Source organism: Furipterus horrens, unplaced genomic scaffold (assembly GCF_987537825.1).
Source record: "Furipterus horrens unplaced genomic scaffold, mFurHor1.1.pri manual_scaffold_3, whole genome shotgun sequence".
Taxonomy (NCBI): Eukaryota; Metazoa; Chordata; class Mammalia; order Chiroptera; family Furipteridae; genus Furipterus; species Furipterus horrens.
The window spans coordinates 166,435,750-166,458,297 of NW_028327173.1; the positions used below are offsets into that span (position 1 = coordinate 166,435,750).

A 22,548-nucleotide genomic window follows, 5' to 3' on the forward strand; every position below is an offset into this window, starting at 1 on the left:
CTGCTGAAGCCCAAGGTCTGGTCTGACCCCACCGGTCTAACACACATGCCATTCTCACCACGGTCAACATAGCCAGTTACTTCCATCTACCTGTGTATCCATCCATCCACCTCTCTCCCTCTCCCTCTTCCACTTTCAGTACCAGGAAGTAAAATTAACTGTATATCTTCTTCTTTTAACTGCAGCATACGTATAATACCATCCTCTACAGTTAGTTTATTAACTATTGGCTTAAAGTAATTTACAAGTACTTTAAGATTATACTTGGGTCAAGGAATTTGGGTGTGAGACTAATCTTTACATAGCCAAGATGATAGTGTAGTTTGTCTGACGGTATTAGAAGTAAAGACAGGTACCAATCCCCCTCCTACCTTTCCTTTTTACATCTTGTTTCCTTGTCTGATATCTCTAATATGTTGCCTAATATGATTCCTAAGTATAATTTTGTCTTTAATTGACTTAAATTCTCCTAAACAGTTCTTTTATAAATACAGAAGTGAAACTTTTTCTTATCTGACAAGTAATCTATTAGAAGGAAAGCTCATCTTTACTTGAAGAATCAGCTAAAATCACTAAAACTTTCATTAGTACTAATTGAATAGCCTAAAATTTGGTCATATAATATAGGTAGTTTTTGATTTTTGTTTGTTAGACATGGGGAGTCCTGTGTACATGAAGGGATGCTGAACCCTGGACCTTCTCTCACAGTGAAGTATGAATCAAGTTATCTATAGCCTGTATCACAATTCCTCAGTGCCAATATTACAGAGAGAAGAGGACGAATAGAATTCTTGATAATATTATTTCAACTACATATTGGGAACCAGGTGTATTTTCACCTTACAACATTTAACCATAGTTTATAACCATATTTATTTCAAAACAGGAAATCCATTCCAAGTTTTAGAGGACAAGCTTTTAAAAGATATCCTGCAAGTTATGTGGATTTTTGTTTTTTGCACTTCTTATTCTGGCATAATCTCTTGAAGGGAATACTAAGAATAGTGGCTTAATTTTTCAAGTGTCATAGGTAAGCATGGTTCTGACCATATAGTTTCAACACAATTGTAAACCAGGAAGAGGTTTTTAGAACTTCTTTATTTTAAATCTTTCTGTTTGCCTTGGGACTTTTAAATACAGTATTAGTGGGGTCGTTTCCAGGTTGAAAGCAGAGGCACAGCTAAAGACTAAGGGCAACGAGGCAAGCTTTACTTTGCTAACTTATTTCCTACTTTGGATACTTACTTTCTTTTAGCCTCTGGGCCAAGGAGGAAGAAGAAATCAAGACACAGGAATGGGAGCAGCTAGAGAAATGTGTGCTATGAGGCAGCTCTTGGTTACACAAAGGAAGGAAACTAACATTTATTGATCCTCTGCCACATGCCATGCACTCTTAGAAGTTTGACCTATGGAAGCAGGTGGTTTCCTTCCACCACCACCATCATCAAATAATACTAGCATAGTCTGGTAAAATCAGGTGGTACAAGAGTTATAATCTTAGAAGTAGTGTCCTTCTTAGTGACTGTAAGAGGACCTGAATTTGGCTCTTGAGAAATAGTTGTGGAAACTTAAAATTGTTTTTTAGCCAGTGAACACAAATCCAGACAAAATAAAATTAATTTACTATGTTCAAATAAAGTTATATTTGTTTCCTCTTTATGATACTGGGTAGTCTTATAGAATATTAGAGCAAACAGTGTCTGACATACCCTTTAGACTAGCAGTGCAGTGCAACAGAAATTAATACAAGTCATATGTGCAATTTAAAATTTTCTGGTAACCACATTAAAAAACAAGCCAGTCAGGTGAATTAATTTTAATTGTATATTTTATTTAACTCAGTTATCCAAAATATAATTATATGTCAACTGGTACTCAATATAAAGTTAATGGAGATAGTTAGCACTTTTTTTTATGAAATCTTCAACAGTCTAGTGTGTATTTTACACTTACAGCACATCTCCATTCAGATGCGAAATTTTCATTGCAAATGTTTGATTTGTATTTAGAGTCATAAAAATTGTCGTTAAAATGTAGATTCCAAAAACTATTATTAAAATTTTTCCAATAAATGAATAAAGTATAAAAAACATATTTCTTTAATATTTTCATTTGTATTCACAGAACTGATTCATCTTTTTAGAACAACTGCTTTGACTGAAGCAAAAACAGATCAGTTTCAAACTCTGTAACAGCCTAGTATTACCAACATCAGATTCAAAGGGGTATAAACTGAAAATCTACCCTAAATATATCCATATCAACAAAGCGTTCCTCAATTTTTCTTGTAGATTTTGCAGCCAATTTACTTAATGCTATTATAATTAAAATCTCCTGCATATTCATTGTTGAAAAATGTATAACATCATTATTGATTTGTGTTATGAATACTTTAAATTTTAACAAATTCTTGTACCTGTTTAGCTAGGTCACAAATAAGCTTTTTCCCTCCTTGGGTCTTTAAATCTAGCTCACTCATGTGCACTGTGATGTAGGTGAAAAAATGTAAATTTTACTGTGATGTTTTCTCTTTGAATATTGAATGTTGGCAAGTATTCCTTTGTTCCAAGAAAATCTTGAATTAGATAGGAGCTAGTACAGTAAATATTTATAAAACTCTTCTATGACTCAAGTAATGAACATTGGCAAAAAACATGCAATCATTAAATTCATTATCTTCTATTCTTTTAGCAGTTCCATAAACTGTGATGATTCATGGCACATATATACTGAACAATTTTAATAACTGAATCCATGATACAGTCTACCTCAGGGCACAAATATTTTCATTATGTTATGCAGTGGAACAAATATAAAAAGAAATAATTCTAGTAAATCCAGATTTTGATCTCACATATCTGGCCCATTGTCTGTCTTGATAGAAAACTTTTGCCTGTCTAGCTGAAATTAACAGATGTAAAAGATTTAAAAATATCTACAACATGAGATTGATTACTTCTAAGTTTGCAAATGGGTGAAGACATTTTTTTTTTATTTTGGAAGTCATTTGAGGCAAAACATACCCAAAGTGTAATTGGCCAGTATCTCTTGTCTTGTAAAACTCATCTACACCTAAAATTAAAAGTACTTAACATTTTTCAAATGTTGAATTGATCTTTAGTGTTGTAAGGTCTTTTATTGACTGACGGTTGCTTGGTGAGTCAGTTGAAGATCTTTCACTTTTTTGTAAATTTATCCTTTTTAATCTTTTCCTCAAAATTTTAAATATAATTAGCTTAACTGGAATAATAATTGTTTTAATCTTTCCATCTAAAAATGTTTTCCTTCAGTCAGAAGAATTCAAGCCATTTTGTAGGTGGCCAAAATTACAAGCTCAAATCCTTCAATAATCATTAAAAAAATGTTATACATTTTATTCTGATGTCATTGATTGTGACTAGTTTCATTGATTATTTTTTGTCTGTTGAGAGGCAACTTCTTATTAAATTAATATGCATGTGCTGAACATGACTCTAAATATTGTTTACTATATTATTGTTACTATATTATCTTAAAACTTATTTTTACACAACTGATTTTATTTTCCTGTGCTATAACAAATCATAATTGCCATTCTTTGTAAAACTTGTGACATACTTTCTCCATTTAATTCTGCCTCAGCAGTGTGCCTTCATTTGAAAGTTAAATTTTTTTCATTCTTAATTTTTAAGCTAGAAAAATAATTTGTTATAGCTAAAATAGTATTTCAATTTTACTACCAATTGTGATTTACATAAGTATCACTGTAACTTGGGCTGCCTGCATAAAATATTCACATAAACATATTACCGTGCTGCATTGTTGCATAAAAAATTGATTTTAACTGAATTCTGTTGACACAAACTAGATTGGTGATCTGCTTATGTACAAGTGTAATACTAGAAATGACATGCACCCATCACATGCATTACAGTATATTTTATGTGAAGTATATTTTCACCAAAACCATAAAGTTATGTTTAATGGAAAAATATTTTATACTGTCTCAGTTGTTAAGTAAAATTTTATATTAATTACAATTTGGTAAAAAAAATTAAAATTCAATTCCTCACTAACATTAGCCATATTAACACAGTTCTAGAGTCTACAACAGCTTATTCACTTCAATGATAAAAGTTCAGAGAGATGAAATAACTAGACCCAATTAAGTAAGATTAGTTGGAACAGAGAAGGCCAAAATTAAGTCTGTATTTCAAGATGTGAAAAGTTACTTTTAACAAATGTAATTTTATACCCCAGGCTGAATCCATGTAACACCAAAAAGAATTACTTTAATAAGAACCAAATGGGTGATTTAACTCAATCTGAAACTGTTTATTTAAACAAAGCAGCCACTTTCTGTGTAGGTTAAGGGGTTCACTTTCCAGTTAGATAGTAGGGGCATCCTGTCAACACATGAAAGGGTGATCTAAATTTCCTCCTAGACTTCATTTCCCAGGTGAACACTGGCATTTGGAGTTGATTTTGTTTTGAACAAAGTATTATTTTATCTGAAATACATTCATAAATATATGCAAATATAAAATGAAAATGTAAGGAGAAATGAGAATAACAATGCAATTTCCTTCTTTAGTGAATGCTAAAGGTTCATGGAGGAACCAAGTGCCTTAAGCCCAAATTTAGACAGAGTAGACTTGACCCTCTTGTCATTTATGCTGAGAGGAAGCAAAGAATTAAAACTTTTCACTTGTTTAATTCCTTTCCGTATTTGTCATAAAACTGATGGAAAATTATTCTCCTGCCATTACTGGTATTTGATCATAGAGAAACAGTCTAGGATGTAAAAGGTGGCTTTTGTTATTTGTGGAAATGTTAGGGTTTGATCCTGGGAACTTGGAGAATAGATTAGAGACACTTGATTGGCAGCACAGGTCAATGAATTGGGCCGGAGGTATAAACTATTACATATAATGTATTGTACAGTTTTCAAAAGTAGTCACTTAAAATTTTACTCCGGAGAGTAAAAGACACAAGCCATGCTTTTGTGAGTAATTTTTTTATCTTTTTATTTTCTCCCATTCTCTTCTCATTTTTTAAGAGATTGGTTTCAGATATGTAAGAAATGGTTTTTGGATTCTGCTAGAGATGACCTAGTTTTTGCCATTGCTATGCAAAGTTTTGTTTGTTCAGAATGACAGTGTTATTGTCATTCTTTGGTAGTTATAATGAGTGGTTTTATACAAAGCTTGCATATTGTTCTTGTTAAAATTGGCCTTATCTCAGGGAAAAAAGTGAAAGCTAATGTACAAGTTAAAGTTTATTATGTGTGATTCCTTATATTATTTCCTCATTGACTTGCTGAAGTGTGCGCATGAACACACAGGGATGCACACAGTACCATTTTTAAAAACTTTAAACATCTTTCTTCAAAGCAGTTATCAGTTTTCTTTTATTGTATTTTATTGATTATGCTCTTAACAGTTGTCCTGATTTTTCCCCATTTGCTCCTCTCCATCCAGCACCCACCTGTCCCTCAGGCAATCCCCCCACCATTGTTCACATCCGTGGGTCATGTGTATAAATTCCTGGGCTACTCCATTTCTCTATACTGTACTTTACACCCCCATGGCTATTCTGTAACTACCTATTTGTACTTCTTAACACCCTCACCTCTTCACCCGTTCCCTCACACGTCCCTGGCATTGGGCAACCGTCAAAACATTCTCCGTATCCATGATTCTGTCCTCTTGTTTGCTTATTTTGTTTTTCACATTCAATTGTTGATAGATATGTATGTGTTTGCCATTTTATTGTTCATAGTTTTGATCTTATTTTCTTAAATAAATACCTTTAACATTTCATAAAATAATGGTTTGGTGATGATAAACTCATTTAGTTTTTTCTTGTTTGGGAAGCTCTTTATCTGCCCTTTGATTCTAAATGATAGCTTTGCTGGGTAGAGTGAGCTTGGCTGTAAATCCCTACTTTGAATATTTCTTGTCAATCCCTTCTAGCCTTCAACGTTTCTTTTGAGAAATCAGCTGACAGTTTTATGGGAACTCCCCTGTAGTTTAACTAACTGCTTTTCTCTTGCTACTTTTAAGATTCTGTCTTTATCTTTAACCTTTGGCATTTTAATTATGATGTGTCTTGGAGTGGTCTTCTTTGCATCCACCTTGTTTAGGACTCTCTGTGCTTCCTGAACTTGGATGTCTATTTCCTTCACTGAATTAGGGAAGTATTCTTTCATTGTTTTTTCAAATAGATTTCCAATTTCTTGTTCTTTCTCTTCTCCTTTTGGCACCCTTATGATGTGAATGTTGGACGTCTTGAAGTTGTCCCAGAGGCTGCTTACATTATACTCGTATTTTTGGATTCTTTTTTGTTGTTGCTATTTTGATTAGTTGTTTTTTGCTTCGTTATGTTCCAGATCATTATTTGATTTTCAGCTTTATTCACTCTACTGTTGCTTCCCTGTAAATTGTTCTTTATTTCAGTTAGTGTATCCTTCATTTCTGACTAGATCTTTTTTATGCTGTTGAGGTCCTAAGTTCCTTGAGCATCCTTATAACCAATTTTTTAAAAATAGCTTTTTAATAAAAGATCTTATTTGTTTTTAGAGAGAAGGGAAAGGAAGGAGAAAGAGAGGGAGAGAAACATCAATGTGTGGTTGCCTCTCACATGCCCCCAACTAGGGACCTGGCCTGCAACCCAGGCATGTGCCCTAATTGGGAATCAAACTGGTGACCCTTTAGTTTGCAGGCAGGTACTCAATCCACTGAGCCACACCAGCCAGGGCTGTATAACCAGTGTCTTCAACTTTACATCTGATAGATTGCTTATCTCCATTTTATTTAGCTCTTTTTCTGGACTTTTGATCTCTTCTTTCATTTCAGTCATGTTTTTTTGTCTCTTCATTTTGGGAGCCTCTGTGTGTTTGTTTCTATATGTTAGATAGAGCTTCTTTGACTCTGTGCCTTGGTAGTGTGGCCTGATGTAGTAGGTGTTTTGTGTAGGGTCCATGGCACAGTCTCCCCTATCACCCAAGGTGGGTACTCAAAGTGCGCCCTTCGTGTGGGCTGAGAACACCCTCCTCCTGTAGATGAGCCTTGGTTGCTCTTGGCAGATCAATGGGAGAATTTACCCAGGCTAGTCAGTTGTAAGGACTGGCTGTGACCACTGACCACCACCCTCCACCCTCCATGGAGGATCAGCTGTGCGGGGGCAGGGTGTTGGTGCTCTGACTTAGTCAGTAGCTGTGCATGGGATGTGCTCGCCCTGATGTTTCCCAGGTAGTGCAAGCCAAGGTCAGCCCTGACCTGTGTTTTGCCAGGGGCCACCCTGCCTGAGCTATAAAGCAGTCTGAGATGGCTGATACTTGTGCTGGGCTTGGAGATTCCCAGGTGAAGCCAAGCCGTGAATCTAGGCTGGCTGCTGCTAGTGCTGGGCCTGGGGCTCACTGAGGCCAGCTGTTGCTTGTTTGATAGAATTTAGGAAGTTGTGCAGTATGAGCCAAGACCAGCCATTCATATGGAAAAGAAGCTTGGGTGGGCCCATAAGTTGGGTGGGGCAGAGTCTCTGGGGGGTCTCCAAGGTGGGTCAAACAGTGTTAGCCAGGTTGATGGAGTCTCAGATATGACACCAGCTTGCAGGCTGTGTGGGAGGAGGGTTTAGAAAAGAGACAGTGGCCTCTGCTCGCCTTGATGCCAGACTCTTCAGTTTCTCCCTGGATACCACTGCTGCCTTTCAAGCTGCCACCCTAGCGCTGGAGCTCAGAGGAAGTGAGTCTGAGTCCGTGAGTCTGTGTGTGGGCTCTTTAAGAGGAACTGCTTGGCACTCCAGCAGTTTCTTTCGCTGACTCAATCCCTGATGGTTTTTGCAGCCAGAAGTTGTGGGAACTTATCTTCCTGGCATTGGAGCCTTGGGCTGGGGGGCCTGGTGTGGGGCTGGGACTCCTCACTCCCAAGATATTCCTCCTGAATTTTTATCCTCCACACATGGGTGGGAGACCAGCCCATTCTGAGTCTGCGCCCCTCCTACCTGTCTGGATGGATGTGGTTCCTTTAATTCCATAGTTGTCAGACTTCCATTCAACTTGATTTCTGATGGTTCTGAGTGAGGGCTGTTCTATATTATAGTTGTAGTTTTGATGTGGTTGTGCGAAGAGGTGAGTCATGTCTGCCTGTGCCACCATCTTGACCGGAAGAATTATCAGTTTTCTAAAAGATGTAGCCACTGTTTTGTAGTTTTGTTTTCTAACACCTCAGAATGAAAAGATTTATTCTTCTCAACCATCTGAATTCAAATTATTTTAATTAAGTTATGTTTTAAATGTATAGCTTTATTTTTTAAAAGATTTTACTTATTTACTTTTTCAGAGAGAGGGGAAGGGAGAGAGGAAGAGGGAGAGAAGCATCAGTGTTAGAGAGATACATCGATTGGTTGCCTCTCACATGCCCCCAACTGGGGAAGCTGTCTGCAGCCCAGGCATGTGCCATGGCTGGGAATCGAACCTATGATCTTTTGGTTCTCAGTCTGCACTCAATCCACTGAGCCACACCAGCCAGGGCTAAATATATAATTTTATATTTAGTGTTTTGATTCAACTACACTACAGGTTAGTTACCTTTCCCCTACTTTTCATTTAACTCTCTCCTCCCCCGAGTTTCCTCATTAATTTGAATTGGAAAGCATCACTTTAGAGTTTTATGAATAGAATTAGTGCTTTTTATTTCATTTTCCGTGTACTATGTACCTCTAAAATGAACGTAATACATGTAGCAGCTTATTTCCTTTTTGAAGGAGGAATTGAGCTTTTGAATAAAAATGTGAAAAGAAGCTAGTGTTCATTGCCTACGTGGCTTTTTTAAAAAGGCTCATAAAAAACATTCCATTGTGGATTCCAAGTCCTCTTTAAACTTACCACCAGCAGTAACTGCCTGCAGAGCCATTTGAGCATCTTGGCAGCAACTAGGCCTTTTAGTGATTTCATTACTGTGGTTTCCTCAAGCTCTTTATACACATTGACGAATATTTTTCTTGCAGTTATCGCTGTGATGATTTTGTGGTTAATGACACCAAGCTGGGACTGGTACAGAAAGTCAGAGAACACTTACAGAACTTGGAAAAGTAAGTAATAGGCCTTGGGGTGGGAGAGGAGGAAGAGGATGGATTGGGGTTGAGAAGTCTTTCTGAATTTTTGAGTGGGATTTTTGTTTATGAGTTCCATAACTTCATCATGTCTTTGGTGTGATTGAAATGTTAATAAAATAAGCTTTGGGTTTGGATAGCTGAAACTGTCCCCATACTTTATAGTCATATCTCAGCATTTATTTCATTTAATGTTTGTCATAAACGATATCCTAGGGCCCCAGGGCCTGTTTTTTAGTTATAACCTTTCAACTTGTAAACTACACAATTTTTTTAGGAAGGAGAATTTGGGGGGCTGCAAGGAAAGTACAGAAGACAATATGAAATGATTATACAGTTACCTTTGATATTAGAAAATACTTATCAAATGTATTATGAGGTCTTCTTATAAGCACTAAAATTTATGCATTCTTTTTAAGAGAAATTAGGTCTAATTATATTGTTGTCCACTTTGCATCTAAGTGATAGCACAAGATCCTAGTTTCTTCCTTTTTTTTTTTTTGTTAGGGGCCGTATATATCACTTGAAATTATAAGAAGCTGTGAAATGCTTTGTCATCATAAAGAAATTGAAGTACTTATGTGAATAGAATTTTCTTGCTGTAGCCAATAGGCCATTCAGATAAAACTTACTGGGCCCCAAACTCAAACAGTTAAACAGAAACAGAAATAGCAGTGCCTTTGAAGCTGCTGTAGATAGAAGCATAGCACTGGAATGACTGCTGACTCAGGTGAAGTTTGTGTAAATCACCCCCAATCATCAGGTGCCATCTAATTTATTTTGACAGTTGGTGTAGAAAAGGTATTATGAGAACATGCCAAAAGCAAACTTAAATGTAAAGCCAATAGAATATTTTAAAATTGTATACTGATAGGAAATAACCTAGGTTCTTCAAGTAAAACACCGCATAGTTTTGGTTAACCAAAATCTGTATATATTTCTCTTTGACTAAATAGATTATAATGCTGAGAGGGAAGAATGATTTATTTCTTTAAAATTAAAATAATTAAAACACTTGGGTTTAAGTACTTTTTGGCTTGTGATCTTTTTCTTTTCTTTTTCAAAGTGCTTCCTCCCTTTTAATTTGAACAAAGCAGCCAGAGCCCTATCTAGGATTAGACACACAGATCCAAAATATTTGCCTGAAATTGTCACAATTAACTGTAAAACAGGAGATTCCTGCAGGAATTTATGTTATATCACTGTTTGATGCGGTCTTATGTTGATTCTTTGTTATAGAAGTGGGTAGGTACCAGAATATTTTTTTTCTCTAAGAAAAGACTACTACTACCTAATACCAAATAAGTTCATCAGAAATAAATCAAAGGGAAAAGAGGACAACATTCAAGAACCTGAATGCATTTATGCAGTTATCACATTTTTTATTTCCATTGACCACTTCATCAGGTAAAAGAAGTTACAGACCACCCTGTCTACACGTCTACTCGGCTCCACTGAAAAATTGACTTTGTGATCCTTTTCCTATATTGAAAAACATTACCTAAGCTCATTTTTATGTTTTTCAAACAGGAATTAATCTATAATGGAAGCTATAATTATAAAACTATGATTACATTTATGTTTACTTAACTTTTAGACTTTTCTACATATTCTCTGGAGCAGCACTGTGCAGTAGGACCTTCTGAAGGGAAGGAGATGCCCTATAATCTGCACTGTCCCGTAGTAGCCACTAGCCACATATGGCTATTGAACACTTCAAAGCTGCCCAATGTGACTGAAAAACTGAATTTTAAATTTTATTTAGTTTTAATGTATGTAATATATATGTAACCCTGGCTGGTTTGGCTCAGTGGATTGAGCGTCGGCCTGCGAGCTAAGTGTCGCTGGTTCGATCTTCCAGTCAGGGCACATCAGAGAAGGAAAACTCTGACTCCAAAAAACTTCCGCTGCCTTGCGGCATACCTCTTCAGGGGAAAGGCTAAGGGAGTAAACCCCGACAGAAAATCCGGAGCCGGAGTCCCTAAGGCGGTTTGACGTTGTAGTCAACACCGGCAACTCCTGCGGCGCACCTGAAGCCAAGCTGTATTGACTCCGTCTTTCCCTTGGACCCTTCAGCTGCGAAGAGAGGGAGGGTCTGCTGCCTGGGCAACAGCAGACCCTCCATATCACCCTGCCCAGGCTCTGTAGCTTCAGCTTCACTGGAGAGGACACTCCAGCGTCATCGCAAGATGTCGATTCAACACGGGAGGAGACAGATACCGTGTCACTCCCGAGTCGGACTGCACAGCCATTCTCGGCGGTGCAGATAGACTCTTAAGAAGCTACACCATCGTCTCTCGAGACGGACGGCTGCCGACGAATATATATGTAGCCACATGTAGTGAGTGGCTACTATATTGGATGGTGTGGATCTAGGGGATTCTGCCATTTTGAGACTTACTGATGGTAAAATTTTAATAACTTCTATTTTAAGAAACTAAATGTTTTATGTAGGTTAAGACTAAAAGTTCACTCTTAGGCATTGTTACTAAGTAGTATGTATACTATGCTTAATGTTTCAACTTTTTTACTTACAGAATTTGTGATGGAATAACTTAATTTAGCATCCTAATCATCTTACTTTGCAGGCAACAATACACTGAAGGCCATACACACAGTTCTGAAGATGTGTTTCCTATGAGTAGTTTTAGATTTGGAGCAACTGACTGTTACTAGATCTGATGCTCCAAAGACATAGTTCATCTGGAAATTTTGCAAAGAGGAATAATTTTGTATTTACATTGGATTAGCCTAGTACTTTTATTTATTTATTATTATTATTTTATCCTCACTCGAGGACATGCTCATTGATTTTAAAGAGAGGGGAAAGGAGAGAGAGAGGGAAGGAGAAAAACATAGATGCGAGAGAGAAACATCGACTGGTTGCCTCCTGTACACGCCTTGACAGGGGACCCAGCCCACAGCCTAGGCATGTCTGCTGACCGGGAATCAAACCCATAACCTTTCAATTCACAGGATGATGTTCCAGCCAACTGAGCTATACCAGCCAGGGCATGTACTTTTAGAAGATGGGAAAGAATTGGCAGCAGACTTAAAAGTCTATGTTGTTTAATGATAATTTTACTTCCTTTAGATTAGTTGTCCTGGTATATAATAATTTTAAAGTGACCCTGTAAAGATAGGAATTAATTTCTGATAAATTTTAATTAAAATATCTCTTTCATTAAGAAAAATTTAAATAATTTGATTTCAGAATTTCTGTGCTAATTAGGATTTGTTTTAGAATATCCTTTGTAATATTAGCTGGATCAAATTAATTTATATATACCTAAATTTATCATTTCACAAACTCAGGTTATGTCATAACTATTATGACAAATGAACAAAACATAATACCTTTATCAAAATTAAGACAGAAGAAGCACAGTATTGGAGACAATGATAAGTCTCAGAATCATCGTGTCAGAGCAGGGTATTCCTTTTGTTGTGAGGAATGGGTGCTCTCACTTTTGGAGCTTCACAACTGAGTAGGCAGACAGAGAGGTGGTGGAGAGGACTGCTTTACAGGCTGTATCTACCTGGCTGGCTTTTCTTGGAAGCGCCCGTGGTGGTAGCTTCCAGTCTCACCTTGCTGAAGGAGTAGTGGGGATTTTCAAGGGAAGTGGAGTCTATACTTGTGGGCCGCTGTAGGCCCTAGAGGTCATTTCCCAGCCTGACTAAGCAGCCAGGCAGGGTTCCATACCCTAGACACTTAGAACAGCCAAGTTTATTCTAAAACCTGCTTTGTAGTCTGTATGTATTCATGTCTTTGTCTGTCTGTTTTAATAGCTCAGCTTTCACAGCTGACAGGCATAGGAAAAGAAAACTTTTGGAAAACTCATCACTAAACAGCAAGTTATTAAAAGTAAATGTAAGTAAAATTTATTCAAATATAAGATTTGGTTGAGATCTAGTTACTGCTTTATTACAACTTTAATGTTGCTTCTTTAATAAGTTTTATAAATGTATGCCTCGGATTTGTAATATTTTACAAAATGTTTGCCACTTGTACTAATGACCCTTTTGTTTTAAAGAGAGAGAGGGAGAGAGAGAGATTGAGAGAGAGAAACATTGATTGGTTGCCTCCCATCTGGGCCCCGACTGGGGGTTGAACTTGCAACTTAGTTATGTGCCCTGACTGGGGATCGAACCCACAACCGTTTGGTATACGGGATGATGCTCCAACTAACCAGGCCACCTGAGCAGGGCACATTTGATGTGGCTAGATACCCCAGTGAGTCCATTTGACAGTGCTTTCCTTCTGTCAGGATTACTACTGTACTCTTCTGCCTTAGCAAGTGTTTGTTCTTAATGTGTACTCGTGTACCTTATTACGAGGTTTCTGTAGGATCCAAAGATCCTTGCTTTATGTTAAAGGTCCCTAGTGCAAAATCTATGAGTGTGAAATATTGGTATTTTATTTCTTAGTACTTCTTTAATACAACTCTACTATAAAAGAATGTGCTTTCTCATTCTGGTAACCATCTGTTACCAGATGTATGAGTCACTAATGGATTAGCAAAATTTAAAAATCACAAAGTACTTTAATAATTTTGCCCTGCATCTACAATACCTACCTCTCTGCTCTCATGCTAGCTATGTATAGACACACTCTTAATTAAAGTGTTATGATTTTGTGGAAGAAGAAGCTAAAGTGCTCTCTGGCCATCTGAATTATGGGCAGATACTTTGACTTGAACTGGTAGATATACCTTCAATGTTCAGGTATAGTACTCAGACATCATAGTGCATTTGTAGAACTAATCAGAAAACCAAGCCTTAGTTTAAGGGAAGTTCAGGTAGTTTTTTAAAATTGATATTCCATTGCTATGAAAACATGTATTGGTCATTTATGCATGGCTTAGAGTTAAAAGTTTGGAGTCAGAAATACTTGGGGTATATAAATTTATATTTTTTTCAGTTTGTAGTAGTTTTAATAGAATCTTACAGAGGCATTAAGTCTTAATCTTTATTTCTTTTCGGGATTTGCATTGTGTACTGCATGATACTTATAATACTGATTTCCTCATAAATTTCCATAATATAACTGCCATTTAAAACATACTAGGATCAGAAAAAACCTTCTAAACATATCTAGACACTAATATAGAGAATATACACAGTTTGAAATATTGATTGGACAGAAAAGGACAAATTCCAAGTTGGCTTGATTCTAGAGCTTCAAATACTATAGGCCTCTGCTTTGTTTTGATGTTTGAAACAGAAAGCCTTCTCTTGGCACTACTGATGGCCTCTTCTTGTCCCATTTTCCAGGGAAGCACCACGGCCATTTGTGCCACAGGCCTTCGGAATTTGGGGAACACGTGTTTTATGAATGCCATCCTTCAGTCACTCAGGTAACGTGATAGTCAGAGCTTAAGTGTCTGATGTTAGTTTCTAGTGGAGGGGTTAAGAGCGAAGTCTGTGGGCTCAGATCCTCTGTCATGACTAGTCATGTGGCTTTGGGCCAGTTACCTCAATTCCTTAGTTTTCTCATAGTAAAATTAGGGATAATAGTTCTCTACCTCACAGGGATGATTAAATAGGAGGGATGATTAAATAATTAATTTATATAAAGTGCTTATTAGAAAAGTGCCTAGCATTAAATGACTGCTAGCTCTTATTATTTATTTCCTATTGCTTCTTTTGTTTGTTTGTTTGTTTGTTTTTAGAGGGGAAAGGAGAAAGAGAGGGAGAGAAACATCACTGTGTGGTTGCCTCGCACTCGCGCCCCCAACTGGGGACCTGACATGCAACCTAGTCATGTGCCCTGACTGGGAATCGAACCAGCAACACTTATTTCGCAGGCCGACACTCAATCCACGGAGCCACACCAGCCAGGCTCCTATTGCTTCTTGAATAGGCTAGAGCAGAGGCCAGCAAACTTTTTCTGTAAAAGGCCAGATTAAATAAATACTTTAAATCTTCGTATACTACAGACAGTTTCATATATTCTTCTCCTCTCTACCCACCCACCCATTTTAAACAGCTGTTTAAAAATGTAAAAGCTCACTGGCCCAGGGCCGGATATGGTGTATGGGATGTAGGTTGTAGGCTCCTGGGCTACATGGAACCATAAGCAGAAAACTTACTTGAATCATTAGTTGAGTCGTAGGTATGGTCATAAGATAAGAGGTTTAGAAGATCTTCAGAATGTAAGATAAGCAGTAAATATAAAATGACCAAGGTGGTTGACCTAGGTTGTATTACATAAATTATTTTGAAAGTTGTATACTTTTTAGATTTTAGTGAGCCATCAAAGATCAGAATAAATTATCCTCCCAAGGCCACCTTGCTAATAAGGAGCAGGTGCCATATTTGATCGCTCCTGTTAGCTTATCCAGTTTGCTTAAAGAAGAAATTTTAGTCATTATTGAATTTTCCTTGTTACTCTGTGTATCTGAACAATACGTTTGGTTTCATGGTTTGTTTTTATTTGAGGAAATTGTTGACCAACTGGAAACAAGCACCCTGAGACTAAAGAGATGGTGACAACCTGTTGATGTGGGAGGAGGGGAGATTGAAGATTGAGGATCTTTTTGAACAGATTCTGCTTTAAGATCTTTGTTCATTTCTACAAAGTTATCTATAATATTTATACTGTTTTCTTGGAATAAATGTGGAAACTTAATGAAGAAATTCAGCGCAAGAGACTACAATGAGTACAATTTAAATGAAAAATTGAAAGATCACATTTTCAAAATCTGTATGTACATTTCATAGAACTTTCTTTACAGTCTTAGTACATTAAAAAAAATAATGTTCTTCCCTTCCTTTTTAAATAGTAACATTGAACAGTTTTGCTGTTACTTCAAAGAACTGCCCGCTGTGGAGTTAAGGAATGGGAAGACGGCAGGAAGGCGAACATACCACACCAGGAGCCAAGGGGATAACAATGTGTGAGTTCTAAGAATATGTCCTTTCTGGCTTTGAGCCAGAAACAAATGACTCTTACTGGTGATTTCCATTGCATATGTGAGTTCACGGGCACGTACATTTTCAAAAACTGAAAATCGTGTTTAAGTATCTAGCTGGTAATCTTGATGTTGGAATTCTTTTATGTGTATTTACCTAAAAGGCAGCATAAACTTAGCACTCTGCTTATTAAGTCTATGAATTTGGACATTCTGAAATTGACATCTATATATGAAATACAGTTTTAGGTGTAGACCGGCATTAATATTATTAATCTTTGTGAATTGATTTGTCTGATAGTGTTGGATAAACCTGTCTTGGATAATAAAATTAATTTGTAGTCATCAATACAGTCAATTTTTCACTGACATGAAGAGGGAGAAAATTGACAAGTGATGATTGAGAACCAGTATGTATTCAGTACAGACCTGCTCTACTTGGGGTTTAGAAGATCTATCTTATGATTATAAGGGGCACATTTTTTCATATCTTATCATTACTGAAATAGGGCTGTGCTTTATAATTTGTATATATTTTAATGTATGTAATGTTTTGCTTGCCAGTCCATCACCACACCCCCACACCCCATAGCAACATGCTCCAAAAAGCCATTTTATAATCTGGCACTGTTCTAAGTGGCTGAGGGAGAATAGGATAGAACATGTTAGACTAGTGTACAGTACGGTTAGAGCCAAAGTATGGGGGAGCTTTAAAGCCAGTCATTGGAGCAGGGATGTTATGACATCACTAGAAGTCGTGTTTTAAGACATGATAACAGCATGTAGGATGAACTGGAAAATACCTGCATTTGAGGAGGCTTCATACTCTGTAGTAATTGGGTTGGAGGGGATAGCAGTGAAATGAAGAGGAAAAAATACATGTACACAAAACTTAAGGGAAGAATGAGTAGTACTTGATTCATTAACATCATTTAGGGTTTAGTGACAAAGTGCAGAAATTGCTTCTGGCCATCTTAGGCAGAAAAGAAATTTATTGAAGGTCTAATTGGGGGACCTAGCATTACTGGATGGGTAGAAAATCAGGTCTGGAGTCTGGGCATCCAGAACCAAAGCCACAGTCACCCCCCAGATCTTTCCCATGAAGACATCACTGCTTCTGTTGCCCAGAATTCCTCCTGCCAGCAGTGCTGGAGTCGGTTCTGGGTGAATGCTGTTATTGCTGCCCCTGTACTCCAAATGATGCTCTTTGCCAGCACAAAGGATTTGGCCCTGTCCCAGTTTCTTTGCATCACTAACACCTGCTTCAAATAGGCAGAACCCAGGCCATGTGCCTGAGTCTTGGCTGCGGGGGTTGCCACCTTCCACAGTGGGAGGCAGGCTCTGACTCTCACCAGTACTCTTAAGGTGGAGAATTCCTCGAACATAAGTTCAGGTGCTAAAAGTAAGAAATACGCTTTGTATCCCAGGGACCTACTGGATAATAGGGGTTGAGAAAGAGATATTGAGATTCCCTGAGATATCAATTAGGTATCCATGAGTATGGTAGTTGTACTGACAGATATAGTCATTGAAGTTAAGGAGGTGTATCAGTTTAGCTACATGCTTAGATAACGAAAATTAACAGTGACTTAAACACGCACGCGGAAGTTGGAGGTTGTCTATCTAGAGCTGTTCACACAGTCATCAAGCGCCTTCTAGCTCCTTGTTCCACCAGCCCTGGGGTGGGCTCGCTGCCACATAGTCCAGGATGGTGCTGGCATGCTACCATTTCAGTCTCATTCCAGCAGAAAGGAAGGAGGAGGAGGTTAATAAAGGAATGTTTCTCTTTAAGGAAATTTCTCAGTTGAACACACTCATCACAGTTTTTTGTTCTAGGAGTTCATGTGCCAAGGAAAAAAAAAGGAAGTTCTATTCCTGTGGAGACAAGGAGAATGGATATTGGGGGGCAGTGGGGAGACTACGGAGAGCAGGTTCAGTACACCCTGAGTTTGAAGTAACAGGAGGACAGCCAGTGGAAAATTCCTGTTGGAAGCTAGAGAAACCTGAATAAAAGTAGTCTTGCGAAAATATGGCTTTTAGATTTGGATTTTTGAGAGTTGCTTATACCGAGTTGCATATTGAAGTTTTGTGGTCACATGAGCTCTCTGAGGCAGAGGTGAGCAGATGACCATACACTGAGGTGTGGGAAGTGCCCCTAGTGAGGGGCAAGGAGAATGCAGGAGATGGGAGAAAGAGATCCTCTTGTTTTAAGTTTTTAAAAATGTATATTCTTAAGTAATTTGATTTATAACTTGTCTGTTGCTTTATTGTACAAGTATGGAAGTACTTTGGCACAAACTTCACCATGGAGTCAAAAAACTGGTTTTGTCAGTAATTACTGTTATTGACATGGGTTTTTGAGATGCTCTTACTTAACCGTCACTTAACTCAGAAGAGACCCGACCCTTATGTTTTCATATTTTTATTTATTACAAATATTAGACAATTGGACATGCATAGAAATAGCACTCTCAATAGTGCTAATAGTATTGTCCCTTCTTTTTTTCCAGGTCTTTGGTGGAAGAGTTCAGAAAGACACTCTGTGCTTTATGGCAAGGTAGCCAAACTGCATTTAGCCCAGAGTCCTTATTTTACGTTGTTTGGAAGATTATGCCGAATTTTCGGTAAGTATTATTTAATGAAAGATACTTAAAACATTAATATTAGTCTTCACACTGTTTTTGAAACAATTTCCAGTGAAGTGGTGGTGTTCTAAATAGTAAGGATTGGCTTTCCTTTTTTTTTCCTTTTAAAGGAGAAGAACAGAAGTTGGGTATATTTGACTAGACAAATGTTTAAATAAAAGATAGATGTTAGAAATGTCTTTAACAAAGGGTAGGGTATTTTATTATTATAAAAACAAAGCCCTTATAAATAATGTGCTCTAGGAAAAATACAGGACAAAATTTCCTTTATTCTTTCAAAATCTTACAAAGAATAATTACTATCGTACATTGTCTTATTATTTCAACTGAGAAAAAAATCCAAATGTAATCAGTAGAAATCCATGTTATTATATTCACTGTTCTGCTCTGGGTTCTGAAGGTCTTAGGAGACTAGTCAAGTCCATTGGAATTCACTTTCCAGAAGGGAGCTGGGCCCCATCCTAATGTGGCTCCGACTCACTGTGTTTTCTGTGCCCTCTGTCTAGCCTCACTTTGAGTAGGGAAACAGCCCTGCTGTCAGAGGACCCTACTTCTTCTCGGTTAGTCACCCCTGCAGGGATTCAGGTAACAGCAGATTTGGGGCACTGCAGGTGTGTGACAGCAGCCGTTGCCACCTTCTGTTGATTTTACCCTTCTGAAGCAAGTCACGGTTCTTACTAGTCATGGTTTTTGCACCTTATGTACATCACTCTTTTTTTTTTTAAACACAAAACCAGCATGGTGTAATAAACCTTAGCATATTATTGCCTAATAGTTGTTTAGATATGTTGCTAGTATAGAGAAATGTTTAGAAGGTAACAACTTCAAAGAACTCTTAAGTTGCTGTGATTGACTGTTATTACTCCTCATCTTTAATTGGAAGGAAACTTCTTTTATATGTCATGCCATTTAAATCTCCTCCCAGGAGAAACTAATTTTGTAAGGGTTTTAGTATTTCTTGACTCTTAAGTAGGAAAGGTGGAAATGTCTGTTAACACTAATCAGGTTTGGACTTAATATAAAATAACATAATCATCTAGTTAGACTCTTGATAGGGATTTAATCTTTGATTGTATAAAAAGTTTCTACTTATTGAATGCCTATGATGTGCCTTTGTTAAAAAACAGAACAAAATTTCTGTCAAGGTAGGAAGTATTAACCTCATTTTAAAGAAGACAAAAATGAGACAGAAGGAGCAACTTGTTCAATCTTATACATCTAATAGCTGTTAGAACCAGTATGAGAACCCAGGTCTTTGTGGGGGGGTAGTTAATAATAGGTCTTTTACCAGTAATCTGCCCACATGCTTGAACCAGGCCCACCAGCTAACTTCATACTCTTCCCTTGGGTCCCCGTGATGGCTCAGGTTCCTCGTTCTTGATTGGGAGTTTAGAAACATTATGAAACTTTTATTCAGTAGCATTCTACTTTTCATCTAAATCTGCCCACATCTCTGCCCTTTATATTTTCTGTAGCCCAACTATGAGCATGATTTAGTTTTAGGCTGTTTAATTTTACACATTCTAATATTCCTACCAGTGGAGGACAAAGCCTTTTGGAAAAGGCAGCCAGGTTGAGGAATTTGGCATGGCGTTTCCAGAGTAATTGCTAATACACATGAACTCAGATTGCCTTAACAACTGTTGAGAACAGAGTGCTTTCTCTTAGTCCTGTAAAAATTGATACTGTTCTCCATTTTCATGGATATAGAAACCATCACAGCTATTTCTTTTGTTTTTTTTCTTAAACCAAAAGCCAGTTACCCAGGAGGGAAACAGTTCCTGACGTTTGACCTTTCCAACATACATACAGTAGTTTCTCCTTCTACATGGTTTATTCTCTGTGGTTTCAGTTACTTCTAGTCAACCATGGTCTGAAAATATTAAATCGAAAATTCCAAAAATAAACAATTCATATGTTTTAAATTGCCTGCCATTCTGAGTAAAATAATGAAATCTCACCCCATCCCGCTCTGTCCTGCTCCGGATGTCAGTCATCCCTTTGCCCAGGACATCTACCATCTGTACGCTCCCCACACTATTAGTCCCTTAGTAGCCCTCTTGGTTATCAGATCCACTGTCATGGTATCACAGTGCTTGTGTTCAAGTGACCCTTATTTTACTTAATAATGTCTCGTTCTCATAACTTTTATTTCAGTATGTTGTCAGAATTTTTCTATTTTACTGTTAACTTCTTACTGTGTTAATCTGTAAATTAAATGTTATCATAGGTATGTATGTATAGGAAAAAGCATGGTATATATGGGGTTCAGTACTTATCCTTGGTTTCAGGACCCCCTGTGGGTCTTGGAACATGTCCCCAGAGGATAAGGGGAGGACCATGGTATCTACTTACCATACTCCTTCCCAGTATGCCCCGCTTTTGCTGTCCTTTTCTATTTCATAAAAATACCTTAACTTTTTTTTTAATAGACAAAATACAGGTGGTTCAAAATTTCAAAAGGTGAAAGAAGGATATGCATTGAAAGCTTTTCTTTTACTCTGTTACCCAACCATTCATTTCACTTTCTGGAAATAACCAGTTACTAGATTATTGTGTATCCTTCCAGCAATATTCTCTTGTGTGTATATACAAGCTTGTGTATGTATGATTTTTAACATAAATAGTAACATATCTTTTTTTCCTACTTTGAGATGATTCATACTAAAATATAAATAGCTTTTACAGTCCATTTTATGACTACATAACTTTCTACTTTATGGGTGTATCATAATCTATGTAAGAGTCCCCTAATGATGTGGACTCTTGTTTCTTACCTTCTGTTGTTCCAAACAGTGCTGCAGTGGGTAGTCTCCTCCATACATCTGGAAGTACCTAAAAGAGGAATTGCTGAATCAAAAGATACTGGCTCTTGTCATTTTGATAGTCTTTTCTGCTACCCTTTGCTTTCTCTAACATGATTTTGTCTTGTCACCTCCAAATCTCGGTCATGCGCTTCCTGACTAGGTATTTGTCTTGTGGTCCCATCTCTTTTTTAGGGTCCAACTTAACACTAACACTCTCTAGGGAAGTCTCTTGATAATTCAGATCGAGTCTGGTATTTGTTTTCTTGTTTCTCATATCATTTATGTGCTATTTCTACTTTCACATAGAACTGAATATAATATATTTACCTTGACTTCCAAAAGAGTTTCTTTTAGTTTTTTTTTTTAATTAGTTCTTGTTGTGACTAATATTTAAAGATGATGAGTGAATAAATTATTGAAACATTATTCTTACATTTGCTAACTATTCTACTTGGCTTTGTAGAAAACAAAATATCCTTGTATACAATAAATAGGTCTTTGCATATGATATTTTAATTTAACAGTAATCTTTATGGGGTTATATAATATAAATAGATAACTTTAAGAAGTACTGTGCAGGATATTTTATATTTAAGCAATATTAGTTCTAACTAGGAATTTTGCTATTGTGTCTTTTTTTTCCTGTGTGTTTGTAAACAAAAATATCACTTTTGGAGTCTTCATTTTTCTGGTGTTTTTGTCTTGAAGAAATTCAGCGATAATTGGTGCCACATACTGGATAGAAATAGCTAAATTGAACTGATTTTGCTTTTGCAGATAATTTGGATGAAACAATAATTCAGAATTCTTTTATGAATGCTAAAGATACTTTAAATATGAACAGAACCTAAAAGTCTACTGTGTCCTAGGTATTTATTAGAAAAAAATTGTTTTAGAACTATAAAAATTTGATCCTTTACTGTAAAGCAGCGATTTTCAACCAGTGTGGTGCCAGAATTTTTAAAACATGCACTACCTGATTATTTAATCAGGGGCACTGACCTCTTTTCCCTTAGATAGTCAAGAAGTAACAACAACCAACACAGCAATAGCTGTCTGGCATGAGTGAATGAGAATTATACCAATTTTTTC

At 37.0% G+C, this 22,548-nt stretch overlaps 1 protein-coding gene across 2 annotated transcripts in view; it reads left to right on the forward strand.

Moving 5' to 3' along the window:
- The window catches only part of USP3 (ubiquitin specific peptidase 3), a 95,514-nt gene that overhangs the window by 40,519 nt on the left and 32,447 nt on the right, over positions 1-22,548 (forward strand). For both annotated transcript variants that reach the window (XM_090270735.1, XM_090270736.1), the window contains 5 exons: positions 8,986-9,069; positions 12,880-12,961; positions 14,365-14,447; positions 15,876-15,989; positions 18,515-18,628. In XM_090270735.1, coding sequence (XP_090126861.1) covers positions 8,986-9,069; positions 12,880-12,961; positions 14,365-14,447; positions 15,876-15,989; positions 18,515-18,628 — 477 coding nt within the window. The remainder of the gene's footprint in view (positions 1-8,985; positions 9,070-12,879; positions 12,962-14,364; positions 14,448-15,875; positions 15,990-18,514; positions 18,629-22,548) is intronic.